Source organism: Nematostella vectensis, chromosome 2, assembly GCF_932526225.1.
Source record: "Nematostella vectensis chromosome 2, jaNemVect1.1, whole genome shotgun sequence".
Lineage (NCBI taxonomy): Eukaryota > Metazoa > Cnidaria > Anthozoa > Actiniaria > Edwardsiidae > Nematostella > Nematostella vectensis.
The window spans coordinates 14,595,957-14,609,579 of record NC_064035.1 but is presented as its reverse complement, the minus strand read 5'-3'; the positions used below and the strand labels follow the sequence as shown (position 1 = coordinate 14,609,579).

General features: G+C 42.3%; 2 protein-coding genes across 3 annotated transcripts in view; one reads left to right on the top strand and one right to left on the bottom strand.

Moving 5' to 3' along the window:
- Positions 1 to 1,933, top strand: part of LOC5521720 (cytoplasmic dynein 2 intermediate chain 1) — a 24,518-nt gene extending 22,585 nt beyond the window's left edge. For both annotated transcript variants that reach the window (XM_032366961.2, XM_032366960.2), the window contains 2 exons: positions 138 to 210; positions 1,074 to 1,933. In XM_032366961.2, the coding sequence (XP_032222852.2) occupies positions 138 to 210; positions 1,074 to 1,187 (187 nt within the window). In that variant the 3' untranslated portion in view covers positions 1,188 to 1,933. The remainder of the gene's footprint in view (positions 1 to 137; positions 211 to 1,073) is intronic.
- Positions 1,875 to 13,623, bottom strand: LOC116604501 (protein BTN1). Its single transcript, XM_032366963.2, has 6 exons — positions 13,053 to 13,623; positions 12,599 to 12,663; positions 5,961 to 6,449; positions 4,507 to 4,607; positions 3,446 to 4,119; positions 1,875 to 3,229 (listed from the first exon to the last, which is right to left on the bottom strand). The coding sequence occupies exons 3-6, from the start codon at positions 6,421 to 6,423 to the stop codon at positions 3,208 to 3,210; spliced, it is 1,260 nt and encodes a 419-aa protein (XP_032222854.2). The 5' UTR covers positions 6,424 to 6,449; positions 12,599 to 12,663; positions 13,053 to 13,623; the 3' UTR covers positions 1,875 to 3,207.

The window sequence follows — 13,623 nt, the reverse complement described above, 5'->3', positions numbered from 1 at the left end:
ATGTTTTCACCGGGTAGATATTATGAATGTTATAAAGGGCTGTATTTACCTTATATGATTAAATTACCTCATTTGTTTAATAAATATGAAATAGTTGTTGTATTATTGTGGGTAATAGTTTCACCATTTTGTCCCAGGGTTACATCATTTGAGCTCTCAAGTGACTATGCAGCATCAGGCATAGGAATTCCAGGCAGAAGTCCAGAAATGGTAAGCAAGACCAGATAGTGTTACAACAATATGACGGAGTTTGGAGAAGTCAGGCAGAAGTCCAGAAATGGTAAGCAAGGCCAGATAGAGTTACTGTACAACAATATGACGGAGTTTGGAGATGTCAGGCAGAAGTCCAGAAATGGTAAGCAAGACCAGATAGAGTTACAACAATATGACGGAGTTTGGAGAAGTCAGGCAGAAATCCAGAAATGGTAAGCAAGACCAGATAGAGTTACAACAATATGACGTAGTTTGGAAAAGTCAGGCAGAAGTCCAGAAATGGTAAGCAAGACCAGATAGAGTTACAACAATATGACGGAGTCTGGAGAAGTCAGGCAGAAGTCCAGAAATGGTAAGGAAGACCAGATAGAGTTACAACAATATGACGGAGTCTGGAGAAGTCAGGCAGAAGTCCAGAAATGGTAAGCAAGACCAGATAGAGTTACAACAATATGACGGAGTCTGGAGCCCAAAGCCGATATGTCATAAGAAAACTAGGTCGAGAACTTGGGACAAGTTTCTTGGATTCCGTTTTACGAGCTTACGGTCTGAGCACAGGAATCTTTACTCTTCAAGCTCTGTATTCATGTATCTGGTTGTCTAGCGCCAGTTCATTTGTGGCATATCATACATGTCTTAAGCTATTCTAGTTGCGGATGTGAAGGGAAGTAGCTCCAACTGACAATTAAAAAGGTTCAAGGGTTGACAAATAGCTACGAACGATGGGCAGGAATGTCCCTAGAGAATTTGGTGCTATATTACTCACAGACGGTTATATATTGAGACATGCTTATTAGTTAAAAAAGCTACGAGGAGTAACTTAGTTGGTAGCTTCTGATACCTTTTTTGCTCTGTTTCAGGTTCTTGCTTATGAGAGTGGCGTCATTGAGGTTCACCGAATTAACTCCAAATTCTCCGAGTGTTCCCCAGATGAGTTTGACAAATTTGATGCATACTTGAATGCTTCTTTATAGCATGATGGTAATGGCCGTATTTATTCTATGATTCCATCACAGATAATTGACAAAACAAGCTAAAAAGACATGTAGGAATAGTGTATCTAAAACCGCATTAAAACACTGCCAACATTGTTTCAAAACACACAGTATTTGGATTGGAGTTGGATTGCGTTGTTTGCACACCCGCATTGTGCTTCCTAGAAATGTCGCCAAAATTGTATTGATACTGTTGGCACTAGTGTACAGGCCTCTGACCATTGGCAGGGACTCGACGGCCAAATTATATCCCCAAGGAATAGTAGCACTGGTTGTGGTCAACAGCAAATTAACCCCTAAAAAGGCAACACATTTGAGTGTGGACGAAGAAATTTTTAAAAGAAAGGACGACCATCTGTCTTCTTTTATGGAGAGTCTCCACAGGGAACCAGTGATGTGATCTAACTTGTTTTTTTGCTTGGAACTTCCAAGAAGGTATAACAAGTGGTTGCCTATAAAGATTTGTATGAATAACCTTAGGCCAATCAATCTATATTGAATAATATCTGTATCATGGTTTGCGTACAAAATTAAATGCACTATATACATATATATAGACTGACTAACAATCACAAAATCATTATGGATTGTGCATATATTTATGAAGTATTTATGTATGTTCAAGTGTTAAAAAGATGTGGAATGTAAATAGCAATGCACCTGATGTGAACCTGTAACATGCTTTATTGTATCATTTTAACAATATGGCAATCTTGTTAGCGCGAGTGCAAGCTTGTTGGTTTTACTCCTCACTGATGTGTTTACAGAACTTCTAGGTCTAATTTATGCTGGTTTCCGTGTTATACAAAAACTCCGTTCGCACGCCCTGTAATTGCTGGAACAGCTGATTTTAAAAAGGTTGTCAACCAAGAAAGACATTCTCAATGTTAAAAATGTCACGTAGGTCATGATATATATTCATTTTTGGGAAGAATTTGATGCATATTTCAATATATCTCTCTTTGAATTAGTTCACTGTAACACACCTAATATTATATACACATGCATAAGGTCACATTTCTAGGGTGGACAACCTTTTCAGAACAGCTGTATGTGTTGTTAATGATTTTATCAACACTTATTACTGAACCACATCCCCCACCCCGCTCACCCCCAGACTACCCTATTGGGTAGTTCTAACATTTTGGGTGGCTCTACCCTATTGGGTAGTTCTAACATTTTGGGTGGATCTACCCTATTGGGTAGTTCTAACATTTTGGGTGGCTCCACCCTATTGGGTAGTTCTAACATTTTGGGTGGCTCTACCCTATTGGGTAGTTCTAACATTTTGGGTGGCTCCACCCTATTGGGTAGTTCTAACATTTCGGGTGGCTCTACCCTATTGGGTAGTTCTAACTTTTGGGTGGCTCCACCCTATTGGGTAGTTCTAACATTTTGGGTGGATCTACCCTATTGGGTAGTTCTAACATTTTGGGTGGCTCCACCCTATTGGGTAGTTCTAACATTTTGGGTGGATCTACCCTATTGGGTAGTTCTAACATTTTGGGTGGCTCCACCCTATTGGGTAGTTCTAACATTTTGGGTGGCTCTACCCTATTGGGTAGTTCTAACATTTTGGGTGGCTCCACCCTATTGGGTAGTTCTAACATTTTGGGTGGCTCTACCCTATTGGGTAGTTCTAACATTTTGGGTGGCTCCACCCTATTGGGTAGTTCTAACATTTTGGGTGGCTCTACCCTATTGGGTAGTTCTAACATTTTGGGTGGCTCCACCCTATTGGGTAGTTCTAACATTTTGGGTGGCTCCACCCTATTGGGTAGTTCTAACATTTTGGGTGGCTCTAGCCTATTGGGTAGTTCTAACATTTTGGGTGGCTCCACCCTATTGGGTAGTTCTAACATTTTGGGTGGCTCTACCCTATTGGGTAGTTCTAACATTTTGGGTGGCTCTACCCTATTGGGTAGTTCTAACATTTTGGGTGGCTCCACCCTATTGGGTAGTTCTAACATTTTGGGTGGCTCTACCCTATTGGGTAGTTCTAACATTTTGGGTGGCTCCACCCTATTGGGTAGTTCTAACATTTTGGGTGGCTCCACCCTATTGGGTAGTTCTAACATTTTGGGTGGCTCCACCCTATTGGGTAGTTCTAACATTTTGGGTGGCTCCACCCTATTGGGTAGTTCTAACATTTTGGGTGGCTCCACCCTATTGGGTAGTTCTAACATTTTGGGTGGCTCTACCCTATTGGGTAGTTCTAACATTTTGGGTGGCTCCACCCTATGGTGTAGTTCTCTCTTGTGATGCAATACTCCGCAAGCAACATCTCTTGCTGGCAATGGCTTTTAAATACAGGCTCAGCGAATAAGCCCACGATACTTGCTGCAATTATTCCAGCCGTGATACCCCATTGGATCATGCTCATTGCTATGCCCTTGTCGACAGAATCTTCGAAAAGGTCAGCAGCTTCTAATGCTCCGTTGACCATGATAGACCCACTGATAAAACCGTGAACAACACAGAGAGACAAGACTATCCAGACATTTGGGATAAACCGATACCAAGCAGCAAAGATAAAGAATATAGCATGCGCGAAATCAATCAAAGAAAGCACCCATATTCGATGAACACGAGCGAAGGGCAGGAACTTAGGACATAACCTAGACACTACAAGTAGCTCCGATCCGCCCAGAAAACGCGACACCCCAAAAGCTACCGTGTACATCTTAAAATGACTGGATGGTGCGAATGGTGCGCTAGGGAAAGCAAGGGTTGTAAGCACCGAGAAATGCGTGAAAAAGAAAGCAAAGAAGCCGACAAACAGGTATAAGCAGATCGGTAAAACCTTGAGAAATATCTTTGATTTTTTACCACAGCAGGTTTTGTCATTAGGCTTGCCGGGGTCTTCTAGTTTCTGATACCGAGCTTCTGAATCCTGTTTTTCGTTGGTGTTCTGCAATTATAGTAATATCAATGAAAAAAAAAAAAGAAAAATGGAAATCTAGAAAAGGGGCGGCGGTTTTCATTATTATGCGAACTCTCGCCGGCGATCCCCAACAGCTAAATCGCCTACTGGCTCCTGACTCCACTACCTCCGCATGGCTTTTTTTATTGTTTTTCCAATGATAGGGACCCTAGAGCTTAGGGGAGTGCATGCGGAGTGCCACGAGAGATGGAGATGGACAAGACTAGGGTACTGTGAGGCTACGCTGCCTGTGTACTTTGCATGCCCCCACACATTACTTCGGCCCTGTGTTATGATTTAATAACCTAGCAAAAAACGTACTATCATTACATTATGTGCGCAAGAACATCGCAATAGTTCGCAATGCTTCCCTACCTCTGCGTGTAAGTTGAGGAAAAAGAAGATGTAGACGGCGCTGAACACGAGAGTCCCGGCTATAGCGACTCGGGGAGCGATACACTCAGAAGTAGTCAGACCTGAAAATGATTAGAAAAAATGAACTTCTTCCCAATTGAGCTACTTGGACAAGAAGACAAGCACCCTAACGTATTTCTTTCAAATCTGCTTGGAAACTTGGAACTTCGACTTACTAAACAAATCTAACTCCGATAAGAAAATTCTAAGGTATTTATTTCAAACCTACTTGGAATCTTAGAGCTTCGACGAATCGAACTCGGACAAGAAAACAAGCACGTGTTTCTTTCAAACCTGCTTGGAATCCCACAACTATACTTATATACTTAAGGGCCTATGGTACTATCTCGTTGCTAGGAAACTCCTTTGCTTCGAAAGGGAAAATCGCTTTATTCGGTTAAATAGACTAAAATCGCCGCACGCCTTACATCTTGATTCCGTGGCCCAGTGGTTAGCACCTTTGACTCGTAAGCAAGCGTTCCGGGTTCAATCCCAAGTCTAGTCGTTTTATTATCTTTATTTTCTTCGAAACTCCAGTTCTAATTTTTTTTCTTTTTTCCCCAAGAGATTAAAATAAACTTTCGAAATTTTTTAGAAGAAAATTCAATTTTTATATGTTTTTAGAGAATAAATATAGATGGCGAAAAAACAAGATGGCGGACATTTCTGCGCGAGAAAAACAACAATTGTGTTTTTTTTTTTAAATTTAAACCATCGAAATCACCATTCCTAACAACTAAGCGCATGGGATTTTTGATGTAGTTTTCGAAGAACAAAAAATCCGCCATTTCTCGCGGTATCAAAATTTGGCGAATCCGATGCGTGAAGTTTTAGAAAAAAGTGATGTTAAAATATATCTGAAAAAAAAAAAGTTAGATTTGAACAGAAGCTTCTCCGACACGTTTTTCTGTTCTGGGTCACGTGAGGGGTCAGATGACGTCATCACGTGTCATCTATGTCTAAAAGACATATGTTAAAAGTTCCAAAAGATTGGACAAAAACAAGCTTTTATAAAACAAAAAAAAATTCCCTAGCAACGGACTCAAAAGATAGTACCATAGGCCCTTAAAGCCGCATTGTCACCAGTTTACCTCCGGTGGATTACGTAACAATCTCCGATGATTTTTAACGGAAAACGCTAAAAATATTTCAAAATATTGAAAGCAGAGTGTCTATTGGAAGTTTCTTTGAGGTTGTGATTGATTTTAGAACGGATGGCCTGTTATAACTCGGATTATAATAGATTATTTTGTCTTTTAACGGTTGAGGTTTCCGTCGGACCTTCGGAAGTAAATTGGTGACAATGCGGCTTTAATCGAACTTGAACAAGAAAACAAGCGCCCTGACTTTTCTTTTAAACATAGGATTTTTTTTAAACTGTGAGGATAGACCGCGGTATCCTCACACCAACAAACCTGTGTATGATACTGCTGCCAGCATCGAGCCGGAATTTATCCCAGTCTCTAAGGCACTCGTAACCTGGGTCAGCTCTGAGATGTCACGATATCGTGCGGCCATTGCCAGAAACAGACTCATGTTCCAAGCAAGCGCGCCTCCAATTAACATAGTGCCCCCAACCCTCAAGAGAACCGATTCCATCATGACTACAACAACCACAGAGCCGGTGGAGATGACTAGACCAATGACAAATGAGACTTTAAAGGGTATTCGGTAGATGATCCACGGTACTGTGAGCTTGCCGACGAGCTCAAGCGTGGACATGCTGAGGATCACCGAGCTGGTCGGTAGCGTGCTACCCATCAAGATGTCTTGGGCAGCGACAGAGAGCACTCGCAGGTAGAACACACTTTGTATGCCGAAGATCAGAAAGCAAAGAACATTTCTCCAACTGTTGTACCATGTAAGCAGGGACTCCATTTTCTAGCCAGTCCTTGTTTGGTTTACTGGGAATCAACAAAATGATAGATTAATTGTAAGAATACAGCATGACCTACTGTATATAGTCTCCTATGATACAATGTTCAGACCTCTGTCATGCTATACACGCACCTTATACTGCCTACCTATGTACCGACATGACGGACATTCCTTTCCCATTACTAGTTTTCTGAACTAGGGAACAGATAGCTACAGGTAGCACACAGTGTACCAGCTTGACACGTGAAATTTTGTTTCGAGAACCATTCAACTGAATCAGATTTAGACAGCACGATTTAGTCGTATGTGACCTGCCTACGACATGTCTTAGCCCTGAATTACACACTACGACTTTCGTAGCCGAACATTGTTGCGGAGTCGTAGGCTGATTTATCCCCGGCACTGGCTTCCCGAGGCAAGGTGCATGCGTAAAATTTCCTCACCGTGTGCGCCTCACCGTGTGCGCCTCACCGTGTGCGCCTCACCGTGTGCGCCTCACCGTGTGCGCCTCACCGTGTGCGCCTCACCGTGTGCGCCTCACCGTGTGCGCCTCACCGTGTGCGCCTCACCGTGTGCTACTACAAAAGATCATTGCATTGGCATCTACTACCGAGTTTAATAAATATGAAGTATGTTGAAGAGATGCTCGAGGCTCGGCAACACAAGTTCTCTGATGCGCAGCACCCGTAGAAGAATTATCATCGCTTTGTACATCATGCAGTTAGAGACAAAATGGGTGTATCAAGAAACCATGTGAAGAGCCTGGTCCGTCGCCTCCTCGGTGACAAAGAAAACACGAAGCGGCTCTAAACATTTCAGTTAAAGTGAAAAAGCTTTGTTGTTTGAAGGAAAATGCCTCAAAGCAAGCCCTGGAGACCCGTTTAATGGATCAATGAGACCCGCACAAGCCGTTTGCTTCGCCTGTCGTAGACCTAGCCACGTACGAACCAATTCGCTTTAATCTCTAAATTAGCTTTTTGTGAACGAAGCACTTTCACTGTGCAAACAGCGCAAGACATTCAAGATGTTAATATGCAGACATCACCACCCTTGTTTCTCGGGTAACAAGAGAACTGAATAAAATCAATACATGGGCAACGCGAAACCGAATGGCACTAAATGCAGACAAGACAAAGAACCTGATTAGATGTAGCGAGGAAAAAAGCGCATGCTTGTCGAGAATGAAAAGTCTCTTTAAGTCTTAATTAATGGCAGGGAAATCATTGAAATTGAGGTGAAGACCGCGAAATTGTTAGGGATACACCTTGACACCAGTCTGACCTGAAATGAGCATGTTGGACGAGCAAAAAGATCAGAGAGCTGCGAGGGTCTTCAGCGGTAATCAAGCCTATCGGACGTGTTCAATTCTGTTCCGATTCAAATGTGATTTTGCCATCTTTTCACTATGGCAATGGCTCTCCAACTACCCATAACTATTCTTGCCATCGTACTTAATGTGCTGGACAGCTCAGTCAGCGGGGTTTGTTCGTCTGAGGCGCCATTCGCGATACCCGGAGTTCAGGGTGACTTGGAGTTTAAAGCCAGTTCATTCAAAGTCAATCAGCCAAGAAGCTCTGCATTTGCATTCATTAATTCACTGTCAAGGCAGCGTCACGGCCGAATGCTTGGCCCTGTTTTGAACGATTCTACGTCGCCTCGCATTTCATTGATCCTTATAATTATGGCAAATGACTGTTCAACGATGAACCCGGGCCCCGTTAAAGATCCTTGTGGCATCTGTCAAAAGCCAACTAGATCGAACCAAAGAGCGATTCAGTGTGACGAGTGCGACATGTGGTATCATACGAAGTGTATTGCCATGACGGCTCAATCTTATGACAGATTGGGTAGTGACTCCCAGCTTGCGTGGCTGTGCAATAAATGCCTTTTCCCAAACTTCTCGACGACGTTCCTGTTAAACGAAATGGATCTTTGTCACGAAAACCGCTTTGAAAGTCTCTCATCTGATTCAACAATAAGCAGCGACCCGGGATCACCTTTGTTTACGTCTAGCCCTTCAAGATTCCATGATCCCCAAGGGAACCGAGTCAAGATAACACGGAGAAAGTTAAAGATCCTCTCTCTTAACTGTAACGGGCTAAAAAGCCCGGCCAAAAAGTCGCAGTTTCAATCTCTTGTCGCACTGCATGACCCGGACGTTATTCTCGGCTGCGAATCAAAGATAAACGCTATTATTCCCACTTATTCAATCTTTCCTGAAAATTATGAAGTATATCGGAGAGATAGGACGGCTTCCGGTGGAGGTGTTTTTATAGCTGTTCGCAACGATCTGACTGCAGTGGAAGAACGGGGTCTCGACGTCGATGGGGCCGAAATGATAACAGCATGTATCCATCTCGCAAAGCGGAAGAAACTTTTTCTAACTAGTTTCTATCACCCCCCAACCGACCAGGAGGGACTCGGTCTGTTAGACGACTACTTATGCAAACTGTTCACCAAATACCAGCAGTGCCCTAATGCAATCATAGGGGGTGACTTTAACTGCTCGGGTATTGAATGGTCAAGCGGCGAGGCTGTACTCACTCCACCTGTTCACAGCTGGGACCTCGCCCTTATTGCGTTGGCGGAAAAATATGGATTATCACAGCATGTTAAGTCTCCAACTCGATATGATAACTTCTTGGACCTTGCATTCTCGTCTAAACCTGGCCTTGTTAATGCATGTCATGTTACGTCGGGTCTAAGTGATCACAGCGCGGTTTTATTTGAAGTTGACCTTGCTCCAAAATACATCCCCAAGCCCCCACGTAAGATTTATCTTTACCATAAAGCGGACATGGCTGCGTTAAAAGAACACATCGCATCCTTCCATAGGGACTATGCTGCATCGCACATGGAAAGATCCGTGGAGGAAAATTGGAATGCTATCTCAACTTGCATTAGTGATGCTATGGAGAGGTTTATTCCATCCAAGACTTCGAAAACAAAGCGACACCTCCCCTGGATAGGCGCGCCCATCAAAAAATTGATGCGCAAACGCGACCGCGCCTTCAAAAAGTCCAAACGGACTGGGAAGGAAAAAGACCATGTGAACTATAAACGCCTAAGGAACATTGTAAGCAACAGCATCAAGGAATCACACAATAACTACGTGAGCGAGATTATGAAGGGGATTGACCTTGAATCTGATGAACCTAGGCCGAACGGAGTGAAGAGGGCGTGGTCATATCTGAAACTCTTACGCTCAGAGTCACTAGGGATACCCACTCTATTCTGGGAGGGACGGGTTTGCGCGAATGACAAATGTAAAGCTGAGGCGCTAAGGGCACAGTATGACAGTGTATTCACGCAGGAAGATAATCTTAATGTTCCCACTCTCGGCGCGTCCCCTCACCAAGACATCAAAGACATCTCCTTCTCTGTTAACGGCGTTAGAGTACAACTCGATAACATCCGTGTAGACAAGGCGTGTGGCCCAGATGCCGTCCCAGCCAGAGTCCTGAAGGAGGCTGCAACAGAACTCGCACCTATCCTTACATTACTGTTCGAGCAGTCGATGAAGGATGGCGTACTCCCTACCGTGTGGAAGGACGCGAACATATCAGCCATTTATAAGAAGGGTCTAAGATCTGACCCACAGAACTATCGCCCAGTATCTTTAACATCCTTGGTCTCCAAACTGATGGAACACATTGTCTCAAAACACATAATGTGTCACCTGTCCGCAAACAACATCATTACTCAGCTACAGCATGGTTTCCTGAAAGGCCTCTCTTGCTCCACCCAACTAATATCTGTTATTCATGATTGGTCGTCGGTCCTGAACGACCATGGGCAAGTTGACGTGGTATTTCTTGATTTCGCCAAGGCGTTCGATTCAGTCCCTCACGAACGCCTACTGATCAAGGCCGAGTTCTATGGAATCAGAGGAAGACTCTTACTGTGGTTAAGGCACTTTCTTACCAACAGAAGACAGCGAGTGGTCGTGAACGGGGCCTCTTCTACCTGGTCCCCTGTGCTATCAGGCGTGCCTCAGGGCACGGTCTTAGGACCGATATTATTCCTGCTCTTCATAAACGACCTGCCATCTGGCATCAAATCACACGTGAAACTGTTTGCCGACGACAGCGTCCTATACCGCCCAATTAAGAGCCTTGATGACCACCACGCCCTACAGCAAGATCTTCACCACCTTGAACGATGGGCAGAACAGTGGCAGATGAAGTTTGCGCCCAAAAAATGTTACGTCATGACCATCACTTTAAAACGCGACAAGTCCCAGTTCCCATACCATTTGTGTGGAACCACACTGGAGGGGGTTAGCGTTCAAAAATACCTTGGAGTCCACATTTCTACATCTCTCAATTGGTCAAAGCACACGGAGGAAGTCAAGAAGAAGGCTAACGCAGTATTGGGTATCCTACAAAGAAATTTATCTTCCTGCCCAGCTGCGGTTAAAGAGCAAGCCTACAAGGCGCTGGTACGGCCACTGGTGGAGTACGGGACGGAAGCATGGAGCCCCCACACTAAGAAGGACATTCAAAAAGTTGAATCTGTACAACGCCGCGCTGCCAGATTTGTGTGCAACGACTACGGAAGGCATAGCAGCGTCACGAATATGCTGACACACCTAGGATGGCACCAGCTAGAACTTGGCGAACAGTATTCGACTCTGTCATGTTTTATAAGATCCACCACGGGCTAGTAAAAATCGATTTCCCGAGTGATGTAATTCGCAAACCTGGTTCCTACGCAACCAGGTCAAGCGTCAGGAACACATGCCAACTTACACTCCCGCCTCCCAGTATAAACCAATTCAAATACTCCTTCTTTTCAAGAACTATCCCCGTTTGGAACTCTCTGCCCCAACAAATGCTAGACCTCAGCTCTGTCGATGAATTTAAGATAGCCGTCACTGGCGAGCTGGCCCGGCAATGATTTAGTTGCCATACTACCCATGTACATGTCGTATTGTTATCTCATCATCTTATCGAATTGTTACGTTTATTTATTTATTCATTCATTTATTGTTTCTTTTGTTTTATTTATTATTTATTTATTATCAACCGTAGTATGTGCATGGGTAGTTGGTACGCTGCCCCTCATTGCCGGATTAGCTCGCTAGTGGCAATTATTGTATTTAAAGGTTAAAGGTTTAAAGGGCTTCTCAAGCGCGCAGTTTCAGTGGGTATTATAGTTCACTAGATGCACACAAATAACGATTCTGATTGAAATTTACATTTTCAAAAATACGGATACAATAGTTTTGAGACTGGGTCTATCCTGTAGCCGTGGTTAGGATATCAGTGACGTCACAAAGCAAGGGAAATTTAATTCCCCTTGTGTAATGGTATAGCTTATACTGTAATAATACATGTGATATTGTAATTTATTAAGCGGGAAAATACCATAGTTTTCCGGCAAAAAGCTTTTTCTGAACACAAAAGGAGAACGTTCAGAGGACATTCATTAGATTTTGAAGAAGAACTGGTCAAATGGTCAGCCGGTTTAAGTTTTATCAAAGAAACTTGCGACTAAAGCATCCCGCTACCTCGAACCTCTACTTATGTTTTTTTTTTTCGGAGACTGAGATCTTGGATTTTTTTCTGTAAAACTGTATGGTATAATTATCTGAGATAATCAGTCACCCGTTTAATAACAGGCATTTATTAGCTAAACATGGTTTCAGGAAAACGCAGTTTTAGCAAAAAATAATTTCAGGAAATGATTATTATAACTTCTACAATATGTCAAAAAGAATGAAAGAAAACAGTTAACCGTAAGATTTGTAGAAACAGGTAGATTGTACGCTAAAGAATATTTTTAAAAACAATAGCAATATAACTGTAACACTTTTTTTTTATAATAAGAACATACCGAAGCGCAGATAGCAGCAAAATATTGCTTTGTTAGTCTGGTTCGTTCTAAAACAACGAATCGAATTGTGTACATAATAAAAAAATTAAATATTAGTGCTATTGATCATCCGTGTAATCCTTTTCTAATAAATCATAATCATATCTTTGAATAGATTAAAATTTAAGGATGAATCCATAATGTCACAATCACGTACATAAATTTTTGCTGTATTATTAAAAAGACCCTTCTGGACTGTCTTATCTATCCCAAATTATGAGTTTATTTTTACAGTTAGATAAATTTACGATTGATGCGTTTTGATGCGTTATTTGTGTTTACAGCCCATGTTATTTACCTTGTGTTCGGAGATCTGCCGAAGTTTGTAGAACTTATAAACTATGTTTGATCCCGAGAGAATGTCTGCAAAAAACAAAGAAGGTTGTTAGCAAATACTTAGTACATTAATATTCTTATAATGTGCGTCAAAAGTATATCTCCTTTACTCAAAGTAGGATCTAGGTAACTTGTCCGTTTTCAAGAGAAAAGGTTGAAAACTATTTGATTTGTACGGTTAGATTTGTCAACGAAATCAAGGACGATGCCTTGTTATGAGCACAAAACGTAAAGGTTGGTTCTCACTAGGACGCAAGCGTAAGCGCAAACGGTGAAGAAAGTTAATTAGTTGCGTTCTTTTGCGCTTACGTTCCAATGAGAATCAACCTCAAGAGGTTTCGCAACGATCAAACGTTGTCTTGAATAAAAAGCAATCCAAATTTATTACAGAAATGTTTTAAAGGGTATTTACTTACTTTGATTTTCGATTTTCCAGCTTTGACGATGACCTGTAGTTGATTCAGTTTTGCTTCTTTTAAGAAGTACTTGTTCGGTTTCCTTTAAGGCATGGGTCAAGCTTGTGAAATGACCCCCAGCGAGGATCTTGGTTGTCATGACATTTTCCAATATGGCGGCCGCATTAGCTCGTATTGAGTGCTTACGGTGGCAAAACAGCCGAAATAAGTCAACTATCTCTTAAATGAAGCTAGACAATGTCTCCTCGAGTGAAAGACTATACTTTTTAGTGTACCACAGAGCTAAATTCAAGTTTTTTGAAGCGTCCTGAGATCGTGTTTAGTTGGAGAATGGAGGCCAAGGACTGACTGTCAAAGACAGAAATTGAACACAGCATCAAAAACGGAAGGGCAGACTTTTATAACGAATACAATAGCTCAGACATTGCAAAAACTACCTTTTAAGTGTACCAGTCCCTTAGATTCAACTGAGGAGTTCCAAATAAGAAATTTCAAAATTGGTTTAAAGTTAGCCCCTGGTTCTCTTATCATGGTTAAAAAGTTTGAGTTACATACAATAAATATTTTTCGA

Excerpts from the sequence above, each read along its gene's own strand:
- LOC116604501 (XM_032366963.2), bottom strand. The coding sequence starts at position 6,423 with ATGGAGTCCCTGCTTACATGGTACAACAGTTGGAGAAATGTTCTTTGC. Across the intron at positions 4,120-4,506 it reads TCCTCAACTTACACGCAGAG|AACACCAACGAAAAACAGGA; the intron begins GTAGGGAAGCAT and ends CTATAATTGCAG. Across the intron at positions 3,230-3,445 it reads AGAGAGAACTACACCATAGG|GTGGAGCCACCCAAAATGTT; the intron begins GTGGAGCCACCC and ends CTACCCAATAGG.